The sequence below is a fragment of the Crotalus tigris genome, unplaced genomic scaffold (assembly GCF_016545835.1).
Source record: "Crotalus tigris isolate CLP2741 ecotype Arizona unplaced genomic scaffold, ASM1654583v1 scf7180000019068.10715455, whole genome shotgun sequence".
NCBI classification, from domain to species: domain Eukaryota; kingdom Metazoa; phylum Chordata; class Lepidosauria; order Squamata; family Viperidae; genus Crotalus; species Crotalus tigris.
The window spans coordinates 5,658,617-5,684,423 of record NW_024097358.1 but is presented as its reverse complement, the minus strand read 5'-3'; the positions used below and the strand labels follow the sequence as shown (position 1 = coordinate 5,684,423).

The 25,807-nt window shown below is 40.5% G+C and overlaps 1 protein-coding gene across 5 annotated transcripts in view; it reads left to right on the top strand.

The window, feature by feature from the left end:
• Window positions 1-694: 694 nt before the first annotated feature.
• The window catches only part of SLC12A1 (solute carrier family 12 member 1), a 40,588-nt gene continuing 15,475 nt past the window's right edge, over window positions 695-25,807 (top strand). For 2 of the 5 annotated variants that reach the window (XM_039359230.1, XM_039359227.1), the window contains exons 1-16: window positions 695-865; window positions 1,725-2,266; window positions 3,594-3,716; window positions 4,324-4,399; window positions 7,108-7,203; window positions 7,877-7,972; window positions 10,039-10,178; window positions 11,069-11,179; window positions 11,360-11,471; window positions 12,680-12,807; window positions 13,493-13,577; window positions 16,418-16,569; window positions 18,732-18,839; window positions 20,283-20,406; window positions 22,132-22,233; window positions 23,277-23,432. In XM_039359230.1, the coding sequence (XP_039215164.1) occupies window positions 1,859-2,266; window positions 3,594-3,716; window positions 4,324-4,399; window positions 7,108-7,203; window positions 7,877-7,972; window positions 10,039-10,178; window positions 11,069-11,179; window positions 11,360-11,471; window positions 12,680-12,807; window positions 13,493-13,577; window positions 16,418-16,569; window positions 18,732-18,839; window positions 20,283-20,406; window positions 22,132-22,233; window positions 23,277-23,432 (2,017 nt within the window). In that variant the 5' untranslated portion in view covers window positions 695-865; window positions 1,725-1,858. The remainder of the gene's footprint in view (window positions 866-1,724; window positions 2,267-3,593; window positions 3,717-4,323; window positions 4,400-7,107; window positions 7,204-7,876; window positions 7,973-10,038; window positions 10,179-11,068; window positions 11,180-11,359; window positions 11,472-12,679; window positions 12,808-13,492; window positions 13,578-16,417; window positions 16,570-18,731; window positions 18,840-20,282; window positions 20,407-22,131; window positions 22,234-23,276; window positions 23,433-25,807) is intronic. The other 3 variants (XM_039359229.1, XM_039359228.1, XM_039359232.1) reach the window with 3 other exon arrangements.

Sequence of the window (25,807 nt, the reverse complement as noted above, 5' to 3'; positions counted from 1 at the left end):
TGAGAGTCGAAATATGAAGTGTTTGCAATCATAATTATTCTGTCCTATTGTTGAGGCAATGTTTGCTCTATTGCTGTCCATTTTTCATTTATTTATTAAACAAATGTGTATGGTCACCCATCTGTCAGAAGGAATTTAATATTGCATTGGTGCGCCCAATTGGAAGTATCTGCAAAAAAAATATCAAATCTTTACTGAAGCAAACATTTTTTGATTCAAAACACATTGCTAAACCGAGCCTGGAGAATAATGGTGAGCAACGACTTTGCTCTGCGCTTCAAGGGTAAAAATAAAAATCAAATGTATTGGCATGAATATTTAAGGACTTTTTCACACTGCTGCATAAAAGTTATTTCAGTAGCGCATGACTGCTTGGGAATATGCTGTTGCTGTTTCATCTGTCATTTATAAACTTAAAACAGTGGCAGTTAAGATTTTGATGAGTATGTAAATGACTTTCATTAGAGCCATGACTTTCAGTTAGAGACCAATGCTAGCTTTGGCTTCTACCATTCAAGTATTAATGAGTTCATTACAAGGTAATATTTAACAAACTGAAATATTCCTCTGAACAGGGCTAGGAATAACCAACGGTTGTCTTCTGAATTCCGGGATTGGCTGATTTCCTTGCTAATTTATAGAGAAACCAGTAAAATATGGTCCACGGTGAAAGATGCTTAAATTTCACCCCAAAATAAGAAACAAACTGCTGCTTCATTTAATCATTTAACAGAGCACCAGTAGCAGCTAAAACTACCTTGGATATGGTAGCTGACTTTATGCCTAGTTTTAATATACTTCAAGAAGAACAGCTGAAGCAAACAGGCTCCTGAAAACACACTTTCTGCCAATAGTTGGTTAAGAGGTAAGGTTTTTAATGTATTTAATTTCTAGCTAGGATTACAAGTTGTTCCTGATTTATGTTTGAAAATCTGTTTCCTATTCGGGAAAACAACTCATCCATAACAAATAAACTTTTTATGGGGAGAGCCAGACCATGTTTTCACATTTTAAAAACTCCCAACAATTGAATTAGTAACAATTGAATTAGTATAAGTTATACCAATCAACATCTTGAGAAAATGGCTTCACTGGTGCATAGGCTGTTGCTAAAGTACAATTTGCACCATATGTTCAGAGACAAGCTGGATGTTTGAATATTCACACATGTTCTGAATATGGGCATTTGTGTGTGGTAGTAAGTTTATAACAAGCAAACTGGTGTAAGTTTTATCTTCCCCACCCCCACTGCTTGGGTGTCAGATTAAAATATGAGATTGATACCCTCTTATATTTTTCTTCTCAATCTTCTGTTTCCAGTGGTTGCTTATAATCTTCAGCTTAATAGCTTAAAAATCAGATATAAATTTCATTTTACAGAAGAAGGTATTGAAGAAAATTAAATCTCTTTTTAATTAAGAGCAGCAATAGAAATATTGTGCAGAACAACTGATAGTCAGCATTTGCTATCAGCGTTTTTTGCTTTTTAAATTCATTTTGAGTGGGAAAAATGGATACCCACATCCTTTCATCACTTTCTTTATCACATTTTGGGGGGCAATATGCCGACTCTGTAAACCGCTTAGAGAGGGCTGTTAAGTGCTAAGTACTATTGCTATTGTTAGCCATTATAATTTAGCTTAATGTTTAGAGATAAATTAGCTCTTTTTTAAAAAAAAATCCTGTGTTTGAAGGCAGACTGAACAGCTTATTTTCACGTACAGCAGAGAACGTGTGTAGACGTGGCTCCTGAGTGAAACACAGCGGGTCACCTAGACATCTCAACAACTACCTGCTGAAAATATCTGACAACACAGAATAGCGATATCGGTGAAGTAAAGACCAGTTATCCACAACTATGTCTATGAATAATTCTCCAAACATATTTTTGGACCCACGTTTGAATAGATTTCAGGTGAATGTCATTAATGAAAGCCATGAGAACTCAATTCAATCTCAAGGAGAGCCCGATCCACATTACGAAGAGACTTCTTTCGCTAAAGATGTTACCAAGAGACTCCGCATCAGCTACAAGTCTGGAACACAAGAAACCTACGACCGTTTCTTCCAAAATGGTGACACTGCTAAAACAGATGGAAGCTTTCATCCCTATGACACGCACAGTAACACCTATTATCTAAAAACGTTTGGACATAATACCATGGATGTTGTGCCCAAAATTGATTATTACCAGAATACTGGAAGCATCAGAGGGGTCAAAATGAGCCGGCCAAGTCTGATGGATATTCACGAACACATGGCAAAGGTATGTCAAAAGAAATTAAGGAAAACATGAGTTGGCCTTCCCTAAACAGACAGAAGGAGTCCTACAAATGTGTAAAGACCTAAGGTTTCCTTCTTCCGGGACACTTGTAACTTGCACAAGTATAGTTATGGAACATAAACCATCTAAGATTGATATTTTTTCTTCCAAACATTTGCTGTATTTGATGCCCCACTCTTGGCGTTCGTCCTCGTGATGTCTTAACCAATTATGGAAAACACCCTACATTCAGCCCCAAGACAAGGAAGTTAAGAACATTTACATTTTGCCTCTTGAAATCATGTTTGTTCAAAAGGAACTTATTGTTTAAGGTTGCCAAATGGAGGCGCATAAAATTGCAGCCTTATGTGTTCAGAGATGTAGGGTTATGCCAGTTTAGCAGGAGACTAATTAGCAATTTTTAGAATATGCCTGGTCAGTATAGACATTTTATATAATTATGTGTTGGTGTGTATGTATGGGTATATATACATATACATTGTTTTAGAATAGAATAGAATAGAATAGAATAGAATAGAATAGAATAGAATAGAATAGAATAGAATAGAATAGAATAGAATAGAATAGAATAGAATAGAATAGAATCTGGAAGGGACCTTGGAGGTCTTCTAGTTATGTGTATAAACATATATATATGTGTGTGTCTGTGTGTACAGTATGTTTATGTATAGCCTTTCCTGCTGCTGTAGTTGCCGTTTGAGATGAGGCTGACCCCAATGCCCTCAAATATTTGCTATTTATTTATCTATGTATTTATCTATTTCTATTTATCTATTTATTATTTTTACAAATAACTCCGGGGGGCGAACATCTCCAATGCACCTGCCTCCTCTTATTTTCCTCTCAACAACCCTGTGAGGTGGGTTGGGCTGAGAAAGAGTGACTGGCCCAAGGTCACCCAGCTGGTTTTCATGGCTAAGGCAAGACTAGAACTGGCAAATCTCCCAGTTTCTAGTCTGGCGCTTTAACCACTAGACCAAATTGGCTTTATGCATTCTGTACTTTATATCTTGTCTTAGTTGCACAATATCCTTTTTCGTTTCCTCTCGTTTCTTTTGTCTGTACTACTTATGAGAAGGGACAAAGAGAGGTAGTCAGACATACAGTATGAACTGACACTGCTTGTCTCTTTACACTTGATGTATTTGAACCTAGCTATTATTTTTTTAAAAATGAAAAGACATAATTTTACACTTGATACATGCTGCGGGTTGTTCTGCTCCTATGGAATCCCCACCTATAGACAACACCATCCCTTTGTATTGAATCCCAGTAAAACAAGCTATTTTGTTTAAAACTGTCTGATTAGAATATCACGGTGACTTCAGTGGACAAATTCAGTAAAGCAGATGGCAACGCAGAAGAAGCTGAATGCCGCAAGGAAGAAGAAACTAAAGGCATAGTGAAATTTGGATGGATGAAAGGTGTCCTGGTAAGCAGCAGCATTTACCTTGTGACTGTACAAGTACAGAACATCTGCTTTTAAAATTTAAAAAAGTTGGTAATTCCATACTGCAGAAAAAGCAGACAGATATTTCCACTGGGGATTTTTGTTATGAGATTTTCACATTCATCCATATGCATGAGGGTGATTTGAAGTAATCCTTTCGTATGACTGAATACTTCACATCTCTGTTCTTTTTTTAAAAAAAAATGTTCAAACATTAACATTTTAATTTTTACATCAAAAATTTCTATTTTAACCAGGTAATGACTGTTCTATCAGAACAATTTGATTCTAAAGATATTTTATAGAATTTGGGTTCTTTTTATTTCAAGCTGTGACAGCTTTTAAACTTTTCAATGCATTTTTAATGCATTCATTCTCTTTTTTTCAACAGGACTATTTTTGCCCATTTTAAACCTGTTGCGTTCTGCGATTATAAGTCGATACAATTCTTTTTGTTTAACATTTAGGTGAGATGCATTTTAACTTTTCAAGGCATTCGTTCTTTTTTCACAGAAGTATTTTTCTCCATTCTAAACCTGTTGCATTCTGTGGTTATATGTTGATATGATTATTTTTGATTAATATTTAGGTGAGATGCATGTTGAACATCTGGGGTGTAATGCTATTTATTCGTCTTTCCTGGATCATTGGCCAAGCTGGAATTGGTAGGTGATTTTTTTTTTAAAAAAAGTAAGGTATAAATTTTTATTATGGCCAGGAGAAACAGTTACTTTAAATTGCCTACATGTTATAGTCTTGAATAATAGCTACCATGAGGATTGAGGTTACTATATTGTCTAGTTTATGGCCTGGGCAAGTTCTACAAAAGAATTGTAAAATATTAGCAAAAACTATATAATTGAAATATATTTATATACTATATATATATATATATATTAAAATCAATAAATAGTCGATCACCAAGAGAATAAAAATATAAAAATATAAAAGATTTTTATTTACTGAACCTAGCTTTCGTCAAGAGCTCTTGACATCATCAGGGTATAAATGGTAGTCGTTGGGAAAGCTTATATGCTTTTATATTTTTATATTTTTATTCTCTTGGTGATCGACTATTTATTGATTTTAACATGAATATACCCGAGTCATATTTTACTTGTATAGCTGATATATATATATATATATATATATATATATATATATATATATATATATATATATATATATGTCTTTGGTTGTTCGGGTTTTCTCCCGCGTAAAATTGGAAGTGTCTTGGCAACGTTTCGACGAAGTCACATTCGTCATCTTCAGGCTGGTGTTTTCAGCTTCGTGCTTCGAGGAGCAATATAATTTTTAATGAATTGGACAGAAAACTGAGGGTTGTAGAATCGTGTATGCCTCTCACATACATAGATACAGATATCTAGGTATAGATATGACTATTCCTGAAACGTAAAGGATGTTTCCATTAGTTTTCTACCATAAAAAATGTCTGATAATTCTGGGTAAATCCTGGCCTGTTTTCTGTCATCAGTGCTCACCGGTTTTCAAAGAGAAAAGAAGAATCTTCTCGGTGAGGCATAATTTTCCGAAATTCAAGATTAAAATGGTCTCCTCAAAAACAGTTCATTCCAAGCATCTAACTAAGATGGGCTCGTACTATTAAAAACTAGCCTCAGTGATACAGATTTTCTCCTAAAATGAACAGAATTTCATCCAAGCACTATTGAATGTCTCTTGCAAACAGATTTTACAGGGATTTTCTAGATGTTTCTTAGAGTTCTTTGAAAATTTTCTGTGTCCCTAGTCATGGATGCTAGTTTAGAGCACAAGGAACAGGCAGGAAATAAGCAGATGAAAAGTGGGGAACTTTTGCCCATCCACACAACTTTACACATTTGGCAATACGCCCGACAATCGGATGCTTAGGGAGTTTATGATGCATAGCAAATGAAGCCTTGCTGCTGGAAATCCATAGAAGTATGTGCCTTGCCATGCGATTCTGCATATTAACATTGCCAAGACTTTGCTCTGGGGTGTCATGCAAAATTAGGTTCTGGGGTTGTTGGTTTTTTAAATAGTAGCTTAGTAACTTATTACCATCATCAAGGAGCATTAAATTTGTTCTTAGGTATGAAAGTAGCTAAGGGCAAGAGTAATTCATTTAAATGTTATTTAATGACCTTGCAACTGGGTTTTTAATCTAAACTTTAATCAGAGCTCAGCCTCAGTCAGTAATAAGAGCAGTTGCAGTGAGTCAACATGGCACATTTCATTCTAAAATTATGATTTGCCAGTCATCAAATTTTAAAATGCAGTCTCATCTTCTCGGGGGGGGGGAGGGATAAGAGAAAATAGGTAAAACAGCTTTTTGTTGTCTTTTCTTTTCAGACCGTATAAATATATTAAGTGCAGGTAGTCCTTGATTTAAAAACATTCGTCTAGTGCAGTGGTTCTCAACCTATGTGTCGCGACCCCATTTGGGGTCGATCGACCATTTTATGGGGGTCGCCAAGCAAGGCTGTCCGCCATTTTTTTTCCCTTTTCCGGCGGGTGCCTTACCTCCCTTGGGCTGGGCCAGCTGGTGGCCCAGCCGGTGGTCGGCCTGCTCTGTCTCTGTCGCTTGCCAGCTATGCCTCGGCCGGCACAGGGGGCGGCACCATGCATGCGTAGTGCTCCTGGGCAGGGAAAGTCCTCGACTTACGACCGGTTGGGTAGTCCTCGACTTACAACTGATTTAGTCCTCGACTTACGACTGGTTTAGTCCTTGACGTACGACCGGTTGGGGGGGGTCATAGCATTAAAAAAGTTGAGAACCACTGGTTAGTGACTATTCAAAGTTACAACAAAGTTACATCTTCTCTTCGCCCCCCCCCCCCTCCAGAGTTAGAGAAACTCTGTTCTAATATATTGTTAAGTAACTTCAGAAAGAAATAAATCGATTAGAAATTTATAATGAATGAGCAAGGTTTACCGATGGAGAATCGAGGGCTACACTACAATTATTTTTAGGTGCAACCATTGGCCTTGCTGGTCAGAACTGATGGGAACTGGAGGAAAAGATGAATGAATGAACCCAGAGGGTTCAACTGATGAATAGAGATATAAATACCCTGGCGTGTAGAGACGCCCATTTTTATTACAATTTAGAAATGTAATCCCACTGTCCCAGTGCTTTGCAGATTATCAAGGCTCTTAATCCTTGTCCCAGTAGCTTATTTAACATTTATATTACATGGATATAAATGGATCTACAGTAAAGATGAGAGAGGAGTTCCTCCAGAAGCAAGGATAAAGATACTTTCTGAGTGAAAAGCGGATTCCTTCTCATTTAAACCGCTCCCTCAGAGAAGCATTTTTTGAAAAGTTGCAGACCATCAATTATATTTTGTCATCTTCTCCTTGCTGACAGGTCTTGGAGTTAGCATAATCCTTCTTGCTACCGTGGTTACTTCCATTACTGGCTTATCGACTTCTGCAATAGCAACTAATGGTTTTGTCCGTGGAGGTAAAAATAATAAAATTCTTTAGGGTTTTTTCCCTTTTCCACAATGCTCACAAACATCTGAATTAGCTCCCTGTTTATTGTCATATAAGTCAAAGGTTCTCTGCTGTAATAAGCAGCCTAGGACACGGTCATCCCTAGAACCAACAGGTGAGTCATACCTGCAACTCAATTAACCTTCTATAATTAATTTGCAAAGACAAAGCCGGGTTCAGTTCACGAAGGTCTCAGACGGATGGAAGAACGGAATCCATTTTTTTTCCCCTAGATTTATTTATTTTATTTTTTAAAAAAATCAGACTCAAAAATTACAGGTTGCATTTCCTGGAGTGGACTGGACGTGAAGGCCATTATTCCTTTCCCGCTAACACTTATTCAAGTTCCCTAAAAGGTATTAATTCATTCTTCTGCTTTTAAAAAAATATCTGCTTATACACCATCCACGAGAACACAGGCAGTCGGCTCTGATGGAAGCAGGATCCACAGTTCTTGACAGGTATTTCTTTACATTCTGATGAATCAAGAGTGTGTTATCAGCTGTTGTCAGCTCCAGTCTGCCTTTCTCCCTTGAGTGATGGCTTCTTATCCAAGGAAACCGGCTTCCTATTCATGGATTTTAAAGTCAATGATATAACCAAGGTACTTGGGTCAAAGATCTCTTTTGGGACTTTTTCAGGTCTTGGAGTTGTCGTCATTTCCCTGAGTGTGGTTGTTACAACCTTAACAGGTATTTCCATGTCTGCCATATGTACCAATGGAGTGGTAAGAGGAGGTAAGCCCCAATAAAGGAGACTATTTGTAGCTCAAGGTTGAAATGAGGGGGTCCTTGGTGCTCTCTGAGGTTGGTGGTTTTCTTGCAGACGTTTCATTACCCAAACTAAGTAACATCATCAGTGTTAGGAGGAGGAGGAGGAGGAGGAGGAGGAGGAGGAGGTGGAAGACAGCTGTGGGGTCCTTGATGCTCTCTGAGCTTGCTTGTTTTCTTGCAGACGTTTCATTACCCAAACTAGGTAACATCATCAGTGCTAGTGAAATGTCTGCAAGAAAATCACCCAGCTCAGAGCATCAAGGAGGTAGGTCCATTTGCTGTTAGAATAGAAATTATGGTTCCTTCTGGACAAACTATCACCCAATAGATGGGCACAGAACTAAAATATAGTAGAAAGCCATATGAGTCATAAAGAAACATTTCTGATATAAAGAGGAGGATGGCAACTTAGAAGGCCTGTAGAAGCAAAAGTAAAAAAAAAGAACAGCAAATACTCTCCAAATCTTTAACTGAGCTGAACCGGTGAGGGTTTAAACATCTGTTTAAAGTAATTGTGAAATTACTTTCCATTGCAAAAAAGCAGACTTGGATGATGTAGCTGAATAATATGTTGAAAAATAAATTAAATTAAGGGAAATTGCTCCTGTTTGAAGTGTACTGTATAGGAAAAGCCTTAAATTGCTTTCTTATCTGCTGCCCTGGCTTAGTTCTCATTATCTTTAACCAGCATGAAGATGCACGAGCATTGAAATCATGAGTGACTACTACGTCTTTAAATGTTTTTCAACAGTGTACCTCATGAAATCCAAAGAATCTGACATGGCCTGTTGCATGCTGAAATGCAAGGATTTGCACAGGAGATTGTGCTCCTGCAGACACGCAGAGAATTTCTTTCTATCTCATCTCTTTGTCTTTCTTAAATCTAGCGTTGTAATTCTATTGAACATAAAGAGATGATTGTGAACCATTTACATACAGGAATTCTATAGAGCCACCTTGAGAAGACAGATGGGGAACGCTTTCCTATGTTTTGACATATGTTCCCATTCATCTGAAGCTCTTGACGCTTTATACGGAACACGTTAAAATTAAAATAGCGAAAACTTTTAAAAGGCTGAGCAGACTTCGTGAGCTTTCCGCATATTCTTAGGAGAAGCCACGATGTATCTCAGAACCCCCAAGAATGCTTTGTAATGTCGTAGCAGAGGATAATCCTGGTCACATGGGGTGTAAAAGGCTGCCCATCAACTCGCGACCCCGAAATTGATCTCGCCAAGTGAAACAGCTAAGTGAAGGTTGCCCCATTTTACGACTTTTCTTGACACCGTTGTTAAGCGGATCACTGCAGTTGATAAGTTAGTCATCTGGTTGTTAAGTGACTCTGGCTTCCCCCATTGACTTTGCGCGTCAGAAAGTCACAAAAGGGGATCACGTGACCCCGGGACATTGCGTCCGTCGCAAGTACGAATCTGTTGCTAGGCATCTGAATTGGGATCCCGTGACCCTGGGGAGGCCGCAAAGGTTGTTAACTTTGAAAAACAGGTCAGAAGTCACTTTTCCCAGTGATGTTGTTAACTTTGAATGGTCATTAAATGAACAGTTGTAAGCCGAGAACTACCTTGTACTTCACATTAAGGCAGGGGTCTTCAAAGGTGGCCCTTTTACGACTTGTGGACTTCAACTCCCAGAGTTCCTCAGTCAGTGTGTCAAAGACATAAGATATGAGGGGAAAAAAGATGCTGTTAAATGCTAGGTTGTAGCTGCCAGTAGATGGGTCCATAGTTGTTGACCTCCATCACTCAGGACAACTGTGGTCCACTGAAGCTTTATACCAGTGGTCTTCAAACGTGGCCCTTTTATGACTTATGGACTTCAACTCCCAGAATTCCTCAGCCAGACATGCTGGCTGAGGAATTCTGGGAGTTGAAGTCCACAAGTCATAAAAGGGCCAAGTTTGAAGACCCCTGCATTAAGGCAAAAAAAATTGGATCGCATACAGTCCTAGGGAAAACATAAAGTCCTGTGCAGTTGTGTCCATCTGCTGAAGCCTCTCTTTATTGTGCTGGCAGGTGGTGCTTATTACCTGATCTCACGGAGCTTAGGGCCTGAATTTGGGGGCTCCATCGGTCTCATCTTTGCCTTTGCCAACGCTGTGGCAGTGGCCATGTACGTGGTGGGCTTTGCCGAAACCGTTGTGGAACTCCTGAAGGTGAGCATCCTTATTGGAGACAGCTAAATTTAAGGAAATCTGGTCCGTAGCTTTTCTTTGCCTACTGTGACGATCAGAAATCTCATAAAAGACGAGACCGGAGTTCCTTCACCACGTTGTTTGGTCTGATTCGTACAGTTTTGCTTTCTTATTGCTGGATCAAGGAAATGCTTCTTCTTCTTTTTCCCCCCCAATATTTTATTATTTTTTTATAATCACAATGTTATGGTTCCGGCTAATGAAACATTTCAAAGAATTTCCAGGCATTGATTTTCCTAAAAGTCTTTTATTGTTACAAAATGTTGGCACAGGCACAACGGAGGGATGCTAGGATCTAAGTTCTCTTCCTCTGAGTAGTTAAATTATCAGCATGTTCCCTCCCTAAATTAGCCAGCATATATCACATTATCCAATTAGTGTGAAGGTCAAAGGTTTTCTTCCTCATTCTTTCCCGGGCTTTACTCCCACCCCCCTTCTGCTCTGTATTAACCCCATAAATACCAGACAGTTCTGCATATTGTCAAAAGCAAGAATAGACAATATTTGCAGCATTGACACACAAATCCTTACTATTTTATCAGCAACATATTGTCTGGGTTTCAATATTTAGTCTACCAATTCAACTCCTTTCTCTCCACCTCGTTTTTCTTGCCATCGATAAAATGTATCCTGTTTTCTTCTGAAAGAAGTGTAAAAAGTTTCAAAAACCACTAAAAGAAATTAGGGCTCAAATGAGGCAGCCCGTAACCTTGACGGCTGAGGTCCAGGCAGGATACGAAACCCATGAAATGTAGAATGTAGAAATTCTCTTGTGTTTCACGAGGCTTACTTGAATCGTCTTACAAAAAGTATATTCTTAATAATTACTTTCTCACTGTTTTTTTTTTCAGAGCAGTAATGCCATCATGGTTGATGCAACCAATGACATCCGGATAATTGGCGTCATAACAGTTATAATTTTATTGGGCATTTCGGTGGCTGGTATGGAATGGGAAGCAAAGGTATTTTTTTTTAAGCAGTTTTAAGAGTTTAGAAAAAAAAACAAATAAAAAGCCACTGTGTCTCCTGGCGAGACTATTGTTGGATTTGAGCATTTATTTTTCACTTGGACATATAGGCCCCAACTAAACAATTATCCCAAACAAATCTATTATGAAAATGTTCTTTTTCTTTCCTTACAGGCCCAGGTGATTCTTTTAATGATCCTTCTGATTGCCATCGTAAATTTTTTCATTGGGACTGTTATCCCTAGCAATGCAGAAAAGAAGGCGAGAGGTTTTTTCAATTATCAAGGCAAGTCCTTCTAAGTGCTACGGGGCTTCAGAAGTCAAAAATCTGTCACGCTAAACAAGACTCACATTAATATGAAGTGGCAACTTGCAAGGGAGAGCTGCTGTAAATAGCAATAAGAAAAGCAAGCCGTTACAGTAGTCCTCAACTTACAACTGTTTGCTTAGTGACTCTTCGAAGTTACGATGGATACTGTAGGACAGCGATGGCGAACCTTTTAGAGACCAAGTGCCCAAAACTGGCCCCTCCCCCACTCCACCCCCTGCCCCGCCCCCGCTCCACCTCCACCCCACCTGCCCACAGGGCACTCACCGCCTCCAGGGCCCACCGCCCAGGCAGCCCAGCAGCGCCATGACAGCCACGTCCTCTGCCCGCACCCCGCAGCATCAACTGTGTGTGATGGTGTGGGAGGGAAGAGTCTTGTCTATGCTGCCTGGCTGCCATGTTCTTGGCTGTGCTGCTCCGCGTGGGCCACGCTCGGGGGCGACTCTCCTTCAGGGGGGCTGCTGGTGAGGAGGGGGTTGTGGGGGGGAGGCAAGGCTGGGGCAACGGCACGTGTGCCCACAGAGAGGGCTCTGAGTGCAGACTCTGGCACCCGTGCCATAGGTTCTCCACCACTGCTGTAGGAGATGACCAGGTTCAGCCCGTGGGAGGGGTCAAATGTGTTATCAGTCTCAAGTCATTTCGTGCTCACGAGAGATCTAAGTCCAGCCCACCTTGATTTCCACTGACTCTTATCTACTGCCAATTGGCTTTAACCGTTAGTAGTTCAGATTCTTGTCGAGAGCATAAGCTTCCAATAAACCTTTGCATTCTTTTGAACCACCCAGACTTTCTGATTTTCCTGTGCTTGACAGAGATATCTTCTTCAGACCTTTGCAGAATTGGACAAGAAGATTTTGTGACAAATAGCCAATAACTTTCCACTGAATAATCTTAGTTCTGCTCCTCCCAACTAGAGGCTTTTAAGAAGAAGCTGGACAGCCATTTGTCTGGAATGGTACAGGCTCTCTTGTTTGAGCAGGGGGTTGGACTAGACAACCTCCAAGGTCCCTTCCAACTCTTGTTATTCTCTAGAATGGATTTTAGTGAAGGAGTCTATAGAAGAGAGGGAGAAAGATATAAAATCAGTCACAATGATGAAGATCTCTGGCATCTCTGGAACTTGAAAAGTTCACATCTTCCCTTACTTCTTGTGTGTTTGTTTGCAGCATCCATATTTGCAGAAAACTTTGGGCCAGAATTCAGAGCGGATGAAGGATTTTTCTCGGTGTTTGCCATTTTTTTCCCAGCGGCCACTGGCATTCTGGCAGGAGCCAACATCTCTGGAGACTTAGAGGTGTGTACATTTGAACAGTTAACCATACAACCACAACGCTGTCACAATAATGTAGCCTTAGATAACCTCATCTCTTCTGGGGAACAGCAGGAAGAGTTGAATATTAAAAATATTTTTAACACTGGAACAAAGAGCGAGATTCAAAGAATCCTTTCTGCAAGGAGAACATTTCGTATTGATTTGGAAAATGCTTTTTGCAAGAACTTGTCAAGTGCATAATTAGTAGATGCCACCGGAGGAATCCTTCTGGATGCACTTTCATCTTTTCACCTAATTTATTAGTTTAAATTCCGTTCTTGCTTTCCAACAGTCGGGATTCGATGATAGAGGTAAGAGATCTGTGGACAATCAGACATTGTTGAACTCTGAGTCCCAATCCATTATAATCATGGTAAATGATGATGGGATTCGGAGTCCAATGTCTATACTAGTGGTGCAGAATCATTGCCCCCCCCATGCCATAAGTGGCCACCCAAGGTTCTGAATCTGGCCCAAAACTCTTCTAAAAATTACCATCCAGTTACAATTGGAAGCCTACTAAAAGGTGCAGGAATTAAATACCTGACAAGTAAGCATTTGAATTAAATATAAATGAAATTGCATTAAATCTTGTCTTTGTTCTAACCCTCTCTTCTGTTCTGGCCATAGTTCCATTCACTGTAATCTTTTCACTGTAATATTCTAGGATCCCCAAGAAGCTATACCTAAAGGAACAATGCTTGCCATTCTGATCACCACCATTGCTTACATAGGAGTTGCAATCTGTGCAGGTAAGAAACCAACCCATTTGCATTCATATTCAGAGTGCTACTGTCAACGTAGTTTAAATGAAAAGAAGGACGAGGGGGGTCATGATAGCAGTATTCCAATATCTCAGGGGCTGCCTCAAAGAAGAGGGAGTCAAGCTATTCTCCAAAGCACCGGAAGGCCAGACAAGGATGGAAACTGACCAAAGAGAGAAGCAACCTAGAACTAAGGAGAAACTTCCTGACAAACCAAGTCAATGGGGGAAGTCGGATTCATTTCACAAGCTTGTGACTAACTTAACAACTGCAGTGATTCAATTGACAGCTGGACCAAGAAAGGATGTAAAACGGGGCAAAACTCACTTCACAGCTGTCTCAGCAATGGAAATTAGGGTTTAATTGTGGTCATACGTCAAGCACGACCCGTGTTTTTTGTTCCTGTGTGGATCTGCAGCCTAGTAGAACAGATGTGATTAAATAAAAAGGCAGCCTTAAACCTATTTCGACCTTCGTAGAAAGAATTCAGCTATGAATAGGAAATAGATGGTTAGCCTACTTAAATAAATTCTGACATAGAGTTATTAAGATTAAGATTAAATTGGATAGGAAGAAGAGAAGAGAAGAGAAGAGAAGAGAAGAGAAGAGAAGAGAAGAGAAGAGAAGAGAAGAGAAGAGAAGAGAAGAGATGATGAGATGAAGAGAAGAGATGATGAGATGATATGAAGAGAAGAGATGATGAGATGAAGAGAAGAGATGATGAGATGAAGAGATGATGAGATGAAGAGAAGAAGAGAAGAGATGAGATGAAGAAGAGAAGAGATGAGATGAAGAGAAGAAATGATGAGATGAAGAGAAGAGATGATGAGATGAAAAAGAGAAGAGATGAAGAGATGAAGAGAAGAGATGAGATAGATAAGCTTTATTGTCATTTTTTATTCACACTGGCCCATATCTCCGTCTTTTTCCAAGCCTCTTTCTTCAAGACGCTGTTCCCATTAGGGCAATAACGCACAGGTTGTCCACATTGATATAAGGCAAGAAGAAAATTTCTCTTCTGAGCATCTCACCAATTACTGTATTTGAAATTAAGTTTTTTATTCCTGTTTTGAGACAAAAGGCTCTCTTTCAAGGCCGGGAAAAGCTATGAAGCCCTGTGGGATTCCAGACACAAAATAAATCTTTTCTACCTCCAGTGAAAAGTCTAAGAAAAGTTGGAAACATGAGTTGGAACTTAAAAGGATACCCAGTGGAGGTGTTTATCAGACAAAGACAAAGGGGGCATCTCTGGAAATGTCTTCCTGACTTGATAGTCTCAATATTTTGCATGACCTACAGACTGGACAGTGTTTCTGAAGCCCCAGTTCCCTCCTTAAGCCTCCAGACCCCTAGCAATAACAATAGCACTTAGACTTATATACCGCTCCATAGTGCAATTCAGAAATTTCTGGGTGGTTTACAGTGCAAGCGTTATTTGCCTATTTCTCCCAACAACCTGGGTCCTCATTTTACCAACTTGGGAAGGGCGGAAGGCTGAGTTCAACCTTGAATCCCGTCAGGATCGAACTCCAGGCCGTGGGCAGAATTAGCTTGCAATACTGCATTCTAACCACCATGCCACCAGGGCTCCTGATCCATGAATCTCATCCCATGAACTCTAAATTTTACCCCTGAAAAGGAATACAGGGAGTCCTCAACTTACAATCACCCGTTGAGCGACTATTCCAGGATACAACAACACCGAAAAAAGTGACTTGTGACCGTTGTCACATGACGGTGGGAGCATCCCCCCCCCATGGTCACATGATCAAAATCCGAGCTCTAAGTAACCGGCATGTATTTATGTCGGTTACAGTGTCCCAGAGTCATCTGATCATCATTTGCGTCCTTCCCAGCTGGCGCCCGACAAGGAAAGTCAACGGTAAAGCCAGATTCACTTCACAATCATGTGACTCACTTAACAATCATCACAAAGCCAAGCTCAACTCATTTAACAACTGCCTTGTTTAGCAATGGAAATTCTAGTCTCAGTTGTGGCCATTAGGTTGAAGACCAGGTGTAACAAGGTGCATTAGGGACAGGCAAGCTTTATGCGAACGCAAGATGCCTGGTCTCTTTCTGTGTCCCTCTCTTGGTGGCTGAGAACTATGGGAGCAGAGCATGACACTGTTGTGATCACACTGCTGGAAGAGAGGATTGGCAATTTTCTTTCCCCCCCTCCGTTTTAAGCAATTAGGGATTTGGAAAAGGTGCATTAGGCAGTCCTGATTTATTTGCCAATAATCAGAAACACAAAGCAAAAATGGCCCCATGGCATAGCCATCTCGATGACACGAAGCCCTACAGAGAGACAGTTCTTTTACTTCAGGGTACTTCAAAGTGGAAGGATGGGAGCCAAGGATGGCGTTGTTTGCAGTAACTATTCGTTAAAGTAATTTCTGTGAAATGGCTTTCGTCTAATAAATGCTTGGGGGTCGATAAACAATCAAGAGACTTCATGAATTAAAGAGTTTGGGGAGCCCTGCTCTACTTTATCAACAATGTTTTATTATTGTTCGAGGTGTGGTAAGGTCTCTTGCGACTTCTCTGCCATCTTCCTTCAATATTATGTACGGCACTGTAGGTTTAATCCTTTGTCAGCGGCACATTTTATGTATGTTCTTGTTCGCTAAAGTGGACAGTAAACCCCACGGAAACATCAAACCATTTTAGCAAATGGCCCCATTTATTTGCAACCTGCATGGCCTCGGGATAGCAGGCTAAAATGTGTATAGAAACATAAGCCACCTGAAATATAAGGAGCCCAGCAATATTATCGTGTTGTCACAAGGAAGAGGAATAATAATAATACCCTGTTATTTCCACAGCTGCTTGTGTCGTGCGCGATGCTACAGGGAATGTCAACGATACCGTGGTATCTGGGATGAATTGCAATGGATCGTCTGCTTGTGCCCTGGGCTATGATTTCTCCAGCTGTAAAATCCAGACATGTGATTATGGGCTGATGAATAATTTCCAGGTTCAAAAGCATGCTAATTATCCAATTTGTATAACTGCGTGTGTTATAACATATATTTGTACATAATAGCATGAACTAAATATTCACATAAGCATACATAGTATTGGCTTTTCAAGACTGCTACTGACCATCTAGCTGAGGGGGGGGGGAGCAGTTATGTATGTGTGCAAAGGAAAATGAAAGAGGGGGGTCCTTGGTGCTCTCTGAGCTTCGTTGTTCTCTTGCAGACGTTTCATTACCCAACTAGTGAACATCATCAGTTCTAGAAGGGAGGAGGAGGAGGAGGAGGAGAACTATGGATCCTTGATGCTCTCTGAGCTTGGGTGTGTTCTTGCAGACATTTCGTTACCCAACTAGCTAACATCAACAGTGGTAGAAGGGAGGAGGAGGAGGAGGAGGAGGAGGAGGAGGAGGAGGAGGAGGAGGAGAACTATGGGTCCTTGGTGCTCTCTGAGCTTGGTTGTTTTCTTGCAGACGTTTTGTTACCCAACTAGCTAACATCAACAGTGCTAGAAGGGAGTGGGGTTTGCGGAGTAGAGAAGGTGGACTGTGGGGTCCTTGGTGCTCTCTGAGCTTGGTTGTTTTCTTGCAGACATTTAATGAAATGAAATTTAATGAAAGGTAATGACCTGACTAGGTAACATCATTAGTACTAGAAAGGAGTGAGGTTTGTTTTCCCTTTATATACAAGTGACTTGCCCTGTCATTGCTGGTAGGAGCATTCTGCAATGACAGGGCTCTGCGGAGCCCACCCAAACTATATTTTATGTTCATCCTCATCCAAATGACCATGAACTATGGCTTGAAGGAGCAAGACAGCTCAGGAGGACCACACAAAGTTTCCATAGGCAAAGTTTCATACATAGCTTGTAGGACAGTGGTTCCCAACCTGTGGGTCGGGACCCCATTTGGGGTCGAACGACCATTTCACGGGGGTCACCAAAGAAGGAAGTCCGCCATTTTTTCCCCCTTTTCCTTAGCTGTGCTCCTCCCTTTTATTCTATTGGCTTTCGAAAGCCAATAGAATAGACTCTCTTGAATAGAGTCTAATTCTATTGGCTTTCAAAAGCCAATAGGAATTGTCCAGGCTGTCTCCTGCCCTGCTGAGCCCGCCAAAAGTCCCATTCTGCAAACGGTGCTGCACCAGTTGAGTAGTCCTCGACTTACGACCGGTTGAGTAGTCCTCGACTTACGACCGGTTGGGGGTCGCGTCATTAAAAAGGTTGAGAACCACTGCGGTAGACGATGATCTTCTATTAGACAACATAGAATAGTTTAACCGGTGATAAGTCAGTTTCTGTTTCTAAGTTTCTGCAAAATAACATTTTGTAAAGCGGATGGAAGGAGAATACAGACATCCTAAAGTTCCTGATCTAAATTTGGAATTCCATCAAAACTTTAGACTGGAGTAATTTCATGGCAAAGTGCGCAGCCCAATTAAATGCTAGGCGATAGAAATGATTTACTCAAACCACACCATGAAAGATTGCGAGAACTTGGATGTTCGTTCTTTTAGAGACTCTTTTAAAAAGTGTGTCTACTGGAAATACATAGAGTTATCTATGATTTAGATGTCCGTCAATACAACGTCTCATAAAAGGTCTTACTTCGCTATCTACGCTCCGCAGTAACTTTCCCAGATACTAGTCCCATGAAATTGTTGATAGAACTTTCTTAAATAGATGACACAATAATAATACATGCCTGGATTGGAGATCGTTACACATGCAAATTCTCTTTTGCTGATAGGAAGATTGCTTCCTGCTGAAAATATATCTAGCTTGCTTTTTTTTTTTTTTGCCTCTTGTTCCTAATATGAATCTCTTCTGAATGGTATCATTTGCAGAAGAAATAAAAACTGATGCCTTTGGCTTCCAAAGGAACAAAACAAGTTTCAATTGTAGAATAATCTTCTCCATTATGAGCAAATTGTTTGGGGTATTTTATTTTTATTTTTGACAACAAAAAGGTAATTTGCTGTGCTGAACAATCTCCCTGACAAGCTGTTAATGGATGACTTAAAAGATCATAGAGAAGAGATAGAATAACAATGCACATTGTTATATACATTTAACAATCTGATGGATTTGCAAATTTTGTTACTAGCCGAGCTGGTACAAATTTAATGGCTTTCTTTTATTCTTATTTTTCCCTTCCCAAAGGTTATGAGCATGGTTTCAGGGTTCGGACCCTTAATCACCGCTGGGATATTTTCTGCCACACTCTCTTCCGCATTAGCTTCACTTGTCAGCGCGCCAAAGGTTTTCCAGGTACTTTCAGAGGCCAAACAGTGTTTTTGTATCTTTTCCCGTAGGTCTACAATTTGTTAGCCATGCTTATGCTGACCAGTTGATCAGCCAGGGTGTACGTCGCAAATACAACAGGTGCGAGTCCCATAGATTACGTTAACTTGCTTTGCAAGATATACATTTGAGAGGTTTTGAAAAAAGGCTCGAGAAAATAGCATCATTTAACTACCGTATATGCCGCCGTATTAGGCGACCCAGTGTATAAGACGACCCCCGTCTTTATAGCCGGGCCGCATTCCTAGAACGTCGTCTTATATGCCGGAAATTACCAGTATTTCCGGCGTATAAGACGACTTGGCGTATAAGACGACCCCCATCTTTGGCGCCGATTTCAGCGCTCGCGGAAGTCGTCTTATACGCCGGCATTTACGGTACTCAAAATTCTTCTCCATTGTTTGTCTGAAATGCTATAGGGTTTCCTGCCTGAGCAGGGGGTTGGACTAGATGACCTCCAAGGTCCATTCCAACTTTATTATTATTATTATTATTATCACCATCACTATCATTATTATTTATTATCATTTATTATTACTATTACTATTATCATTATTATTATTATCACCATCACCATCACTATCATTATTATTTATTATCATTTATTATTACTATTACTATTATCATTATTATTATTATTATTATTTGTTTGAATTGAGGTTCTCCTCACCCAGGCTCTTAACGTAATGCCACTACAGGTAGTCCTCAATTTACAAACATCCATTTAATGACCGAAGTTACAACAGCCCTGAAAAAAGTGACAAATGACTGTTTCTCACACTTACAAGCACTGCAAGCATCTCCACAATCAGGTGATCAAAATTCGGATGCTTGGCAACTGACTTGTACTTACGACAGTTCCCGTTTCCCAGGGTCCGTTGAATCCCCTTTTGTGACTTTCTGACGAGCGAAGTCAGTGGGGAAGCCAAGATTCCCTTAATGACCGTGTGACTAATTTAACAACTGCAGGGATTCCCTTAGCAACTGTGGCGAGAAAAGTCGTAAAATGGGGCCGAACTCTCTTAACAACAAAAACGTTGGGCTCAATTGTGGTTGCAAGTCCAGGACTACCTCACTGCAGAAATGCTACTTTGTTTATGGCGGTAACCTTGATGGGGTGTCTGAAAACATGTGGGAGAGCAAACTGATCACCAGATTATCGGTACACGCCAGTATCCCACACAAGGGTGCAGATGGAGTTATTTTCATCTTTCATGTCCTCACAGGATCCTTGCACTCCCAAGGTTATCAAGGTGGGCTGAGCAATTGCCCATTCACAATAATGTAGTTTAAACCCAAGACTTTAATGATAATCACTTGCAGTGACGGGCGTGCTGTTCTTCTGAGAATGGCCAGGAGACCAAGGAGCCAAGAATTACATTTCTTATCCAAACTCTGCTCTTTCGACAGGCTCTCTGCAAGGATAACATCTATCGAGCACTCCACTTTTTTGCTAAAGGATATGGGAAAAATAATGAACCGATCCGAGGATATATTCTGACTTTCTTCATTGCTTTGGCCTTCATTCTGATTGGTGGGTACAGCTCAATGGGTGTTGGATTGGTGTTTGCAATGGGAAGACCGACAGCAGTCTAAGAAAAATACCACCAAATGCATTGGTTTTTATTTATTTTATTTATTCCATTTCTATAGCTGTCCAGTTCTACCAAGCAACTAAGTGAAACAATAAGTCCAGTGGAAATGTATCATAAAAGGCTCAGCTAAATTCCGGTCAACAAAAATTCGATAATATACCTTCTATTGTAGTGACAAAAACCCCGTGGTCCAAATAAAAAGCTGCCTAGAGTGGAGTCACGTTGGATAGTGAGACATGTAGAGAAAGAAAGAAAGAAAGAAAGAAAGAAAGAAAGAAAGAAAGAAAGAAAGAAAGAAAGAAAGAAAGAAAGAAGAGTTTATACATCAGGCTAAACCATGAAATGCTAATGTTTGTGCCTTGCACTGTGTCATTCAAGCCATTATGGTTAAGCATGGTGCATCATGGTTGCACCAGGTATGAGGGTGATTGAATCAATGGAAGCTTTGCTCTTCCAAAGATTTGGCTACGGATACTTGCATAGTATATATGCATCTTGCTCAGTTCCTTACGAAATCAAGCAACTGCCTTTGAGGGCATCTTCTTCAGGGCTTTTCAGTGTAGCATAAAGTTGTTGTTTTCCCCAAATGTCTGCATAAATCAAAGGTCTGCTGTTCCAAAGCAACAGCACAGTGAATTCTACCTGCTTTCATAATAGGTTCACACCGCTGATCCCTGGGAGATTTGTGCTACAAACGTTTCCATTTGATCATCCGTTCTTTCATCTTGCACTGTTTAAAATTCCTTTGTGATTTCCTATTTGGAATACACACAAAGCTTTGTCACTTTTACAATACTGAGTTTTTGGGTTTGGTGCAGACCACATCTATTCTATTCTAAAGAGAAAGAGAGAGAGAGAGAGAGAGAGAGAGAGAGAGGGAGGGAGGGAGGGAGAGAGAGAAGGAGGAGGAGGAGGAGGAGGGAGAGAAAGAAGAGGAGGAGGAGGAAGAGGAGGAGGAAGAAGAAAAAGAAGAAGAAAAGAAGAAGAAAGAAAGAAAGAAAGAAAGAAAGAAAGAAAGAAAGAAAGAAAGAAAGAAAGAAAGAAAGAAAATGAGAAGGAGGAGAAAAAATAATCTTTCATAATTTTTGTTTTGTTTATAAAAAACGGAGGGCTTAAACAATTACAGGTAGTCCTCAATTTACAACTGTGCATTTAGTGACTGTTCAAAGTTACAACGGCACCGAAAAAAGTGACCTGCAGATGTATGACTGCTGCAGCATCCCCGTGGTCATGTGATCAAAATTCAAAACTCTTGGCAACTGACTCACATTTGTGACGGTTGCAATGCAAAGGCGTGTGATTATCTTTTGTGACCTTCTGACAAATAAGTCAGTGAAGTACACTTCACAACAGTGTTGCTAACTTTACAATGCAGGGATTCACTTAACAACTGTGTCAAGAAAGGTCGCATAATGAGACAAAACTCACTTAACAACCGTCTTGCTTAGCAAGGGAAATTTTGGATGAAATCTTTCTGAACCAGATTTAAAGTTAATTCGGGTGAATTTATTTCTGCCTGGCTTTGAAATCATACACAAGTCCAAACACAACACTAACAAAATACAAAATATAAAGCAATCCACCGCATCACCTCTCCCTTCGTAGACACAATCCATCACCAGTTGATGATGGATTTATTTTTATTTTTATTTTCTTTTTTACAGCCGAGCTGAACACCATTGCTCCGATCATCTCCAACTTCTTCCTGGCTTCCTACGCCCTCATCAATTTCTCTTGCTTCCACGCGTCGTATGCAAAATCTCCAGGTTAGTTTTTCATTGCGGATTTTCACTTGCTTCTACATCTGGTAACTCAGTTTTTTAAGACTTCTTCCAAGAGCAAATAATTCCAGGAGGCTTAAGCAGGAATAGGAACTTTAACATTAGGGGGACCCGTGGATTGCAAATCTTGCATAACAAGCGGAGGAAAATGTGTTTTACTCCTTGGTGGGCTGCCTTTTATATTGTGGCATGTGTTTTATTGGGCAACAACTGTGTTTTATTAGATGCAGAGAAATGACTGAGGGCAGTAAATATATATTGGGGTACGGCACGCTGGATCCTAGCAAGTGAAATAAATCCAAGCAGCCCTGTGATGTCAGCTGCCAAGGGCTCAAACAATCCTCTCCTTTTATTATTTAGTGACTTTACCAAATCCAAAGAGACTCAAAACAAAGTCACGTAAACAAAAACAAAAATAAAAGTCACAATTAAAACCTTCTGCCTGGCAACTCCCAATCCCACACTGGCAGTAATGCTTACTCAACAGAGTAAGACAGTGATGGCGAACCTTTTAGACCGAGTGCCCAAACTGCAACCCAAAACCCACTTATGCATCGTCGGGTGCCGGGTGGGCGTGGCCCATTGGGTGGACGTGGCCCATTGGGTAGGCATGGCTGCGGTGGTAACGCAGACTGGGTGGGACTAAAAAGTTCAATCAATCAATTCCAACTTTGCAAGATCTTTTTTTTCCCGCGAAAAGTTGAAATTGACTGATTGATTGAACCTTTTTTTTTTTTTTTTTGCACACAGCGGTGGAGACCTAAAGCGAAAAGGTTTTATAAAACCCAGCTGAAGGCCTAGGACTGGGGCGACAGCGCGCGTGCCCACAGAGAAGACTCTGTGTGCCACCTGTGGCACGCGTGCCATAGGTTCACCACCACGGGAGTAGGACATATCAAGGAACAGAACAACAAAAGTTGGAGAGGACCTTGGAGGTCTTCTAGTCTACCCCCTATACATTTACTCAATCAATCAATCAATTCTATCTGGCTGATTAGGAATTGACCCACTTTTTTTGATTCCCATAGGCTGGAGACCTGCCTTTAGGTATTACAACCTGTGGGTATCCCTTTTTGGAGCTGTGCTTTGCTGTGGTGTCATGTTTGTCATCAACTGGTGGGCAGCTCTTATCACATATGCCATTGAGTTCTTTCTGTATATTTATGTGACCTACAAGAAGCCAGGTAAGGCTCAGAAAAATAAATAAATAAGCTGCTCAGGGTGGGGAGGGGAGAAAACATCAGGAGAGTCTAGAGAACATAAAACATAGAATCATAGGGCTGGCTTAAAAATAGTAACTGTGAGAGGGACCTTGGAGCCCTAGTAGACGATCACTTGACTATGAGCTAGCAGTGTGCAGCAGCAACCAAAAAAGCTAATACAATCCTGGGTTGTATAAACAGACGCCCAGAATCAAGATCACGCTAAGCTTCAGTACTGCTTTATAAAACCCTAGTGAGGCCACACCCGGAATACTGCAGCCAATTTTGGTCACCATATCACAAAATAGATGTTGAGAGTTTGGAAAAGAATCAGAGAAGAGCAACTAAGATGATCCAAGGCTTGGAGGCTAAAACATATGAAGAACGGCTGTGGGACTTGGTTTTGGATAGTCTAAAGAAAAGAAGAAATAGGGGAGACATGATAGCAGTGTTCCAGCATCTGAGGGGCTGCCACAAGGTAGAGGGGGTCAGGTTATTCACCAGAGCACCAGAGGGCAGGACGAGAAACAATGGTTGGAAACTGATCAAGGAGAGAAACAATCTGGAATTAAGGAGAAACTTCCTGACAGTGAGGACAATCAACCAGTGGAACAGCTGGCCTCCAGAAATCGTGAGCGCTCCATCACTGGAGATTTTTAAGAAAAGACTAGACAATCACCTGTCCGAGATGGTGTAGGTTCTCCTGCTTGAGCAGGGGGCTGGACTACAAGACCTCCAGGGTCCCTTCCAGCTCTATTCTATTCTAAGGGACCTCAGAGGTTTTCTAGTCCAACCCCTGCTCAAGGCCGGAGACTTTATACCATCTCGATCCAAATGATTGTTCAGTCTATTTTTGAAAACCTCCAGTGATGGAGCACCCACAACTCCAGAAGGCAAGCTATTTCATTCTCACCTTACTTCTGGATTGGATCTCTCCTTAACAAGCTTCCACCCATTACCTTCTTGTCCTGTCCTCTGGTGCTTTGGAGAGACATCTCCTGAAGTACCAGAAGACAGTCATCATGTCCTCCTAATCCTTCTCTTCGGTGGGCTAGACATACCTAGCTCCCTCAACTGTTCTGGGGCAGAATTCTTTGTATTGGAAAGAATTTCTAACCTGAGAGTCAGCTCTTATTCCTTTTTTGCCCATTGTTTGTTAAAATCTCACGTCCCCAAAGTTTTGCGTGCCCTGCTTTATAACTGAGTGGTGCACTATCCTTGCTGTGACTACACCCCAACCCATCTGGCACTGGAAAAGTTCGACATAGACAAAACAAGCAGAGGTAATCAAAAGAAGCACACACAGACACACACACACAAAAACAGACAAAAGCTATAGGGTAATTTATAGCTGGTTTCCTTTTTGTTTTTCTTCCTTTACTGTATGTGTGACTTGCATAGGTACATATTGAAATCCATCAACCTTTCGCTGTCACGTCTAATTTAGTTACCAGGGGGATGTTCCTAATGGAATTATTTTAAAAAGAACATTCTGGTTTCCATTTTTCCTTTCTCCGTTCTTCTGCTTGTCCCCAGGGTGCTTTTTAATGCAGCTCAGTGGGGAAGATTTCAAACAAGCACTCACGTTTTTTTTCCCTTAAGAATCCTGTGTATTCCCATCTCTGAGAACTAATCCTATCTGTCAGATGACTGCTGCCATTTTAATCTGGCGTGCTCTCTCCTGTTAGGAAAAAAAAAACTCTCTGGAGGGATCTTCAAAGATAGCTTTTGAAAAATGGTTTCTTTGTAGACTCCCAACATATTACCAGTAATGAGGTTTTTATGAGTTCTGTAGAGCAGCATCTTGTAGCTTTTCTACACAGAGCGCTGGAATTAACTAGAAACCTTGTCTTGCTTGCTTGCTTTTATTATTATTATTTAGAAGTCTAATAGCTACACCATCACATTCACTTTCTGGCGATCCCCTTAGCTGAAGCAAACAATATTTTTTTAGCTTGTACCAACGCTGTGCAAGCTTTAAACATGTGTACGCTTTCTCTGCTCTTTTTCCTTAACAAGCTTCTTTTCCATAAAATACTATATTATAAGCTACGTGGTTCTCAAAAGGAGCTGAAAAACATTAATGCAACAGACATCATGGCTGCTTTTGAAAAGTTGTCTTTCTACTTAATCGTGAAATTTGGCATCAGGCTGGCTAACTGTTCAGAAGCAAAGCAAGGCTTTTTAAAAAGAGAGACAGTAGTGTTTTCAGTTCTAGAAAAATCTCAAAATTGGACAGGAACAAATAAGCTTGAATGTAATGTAAATAACCAATACCACTGCAAATGATGGTGATGAACGTCCAGGTTTGAGAGAACGTGGAAGACACCGAGATAACAAAATGTGTAGACGCTCAC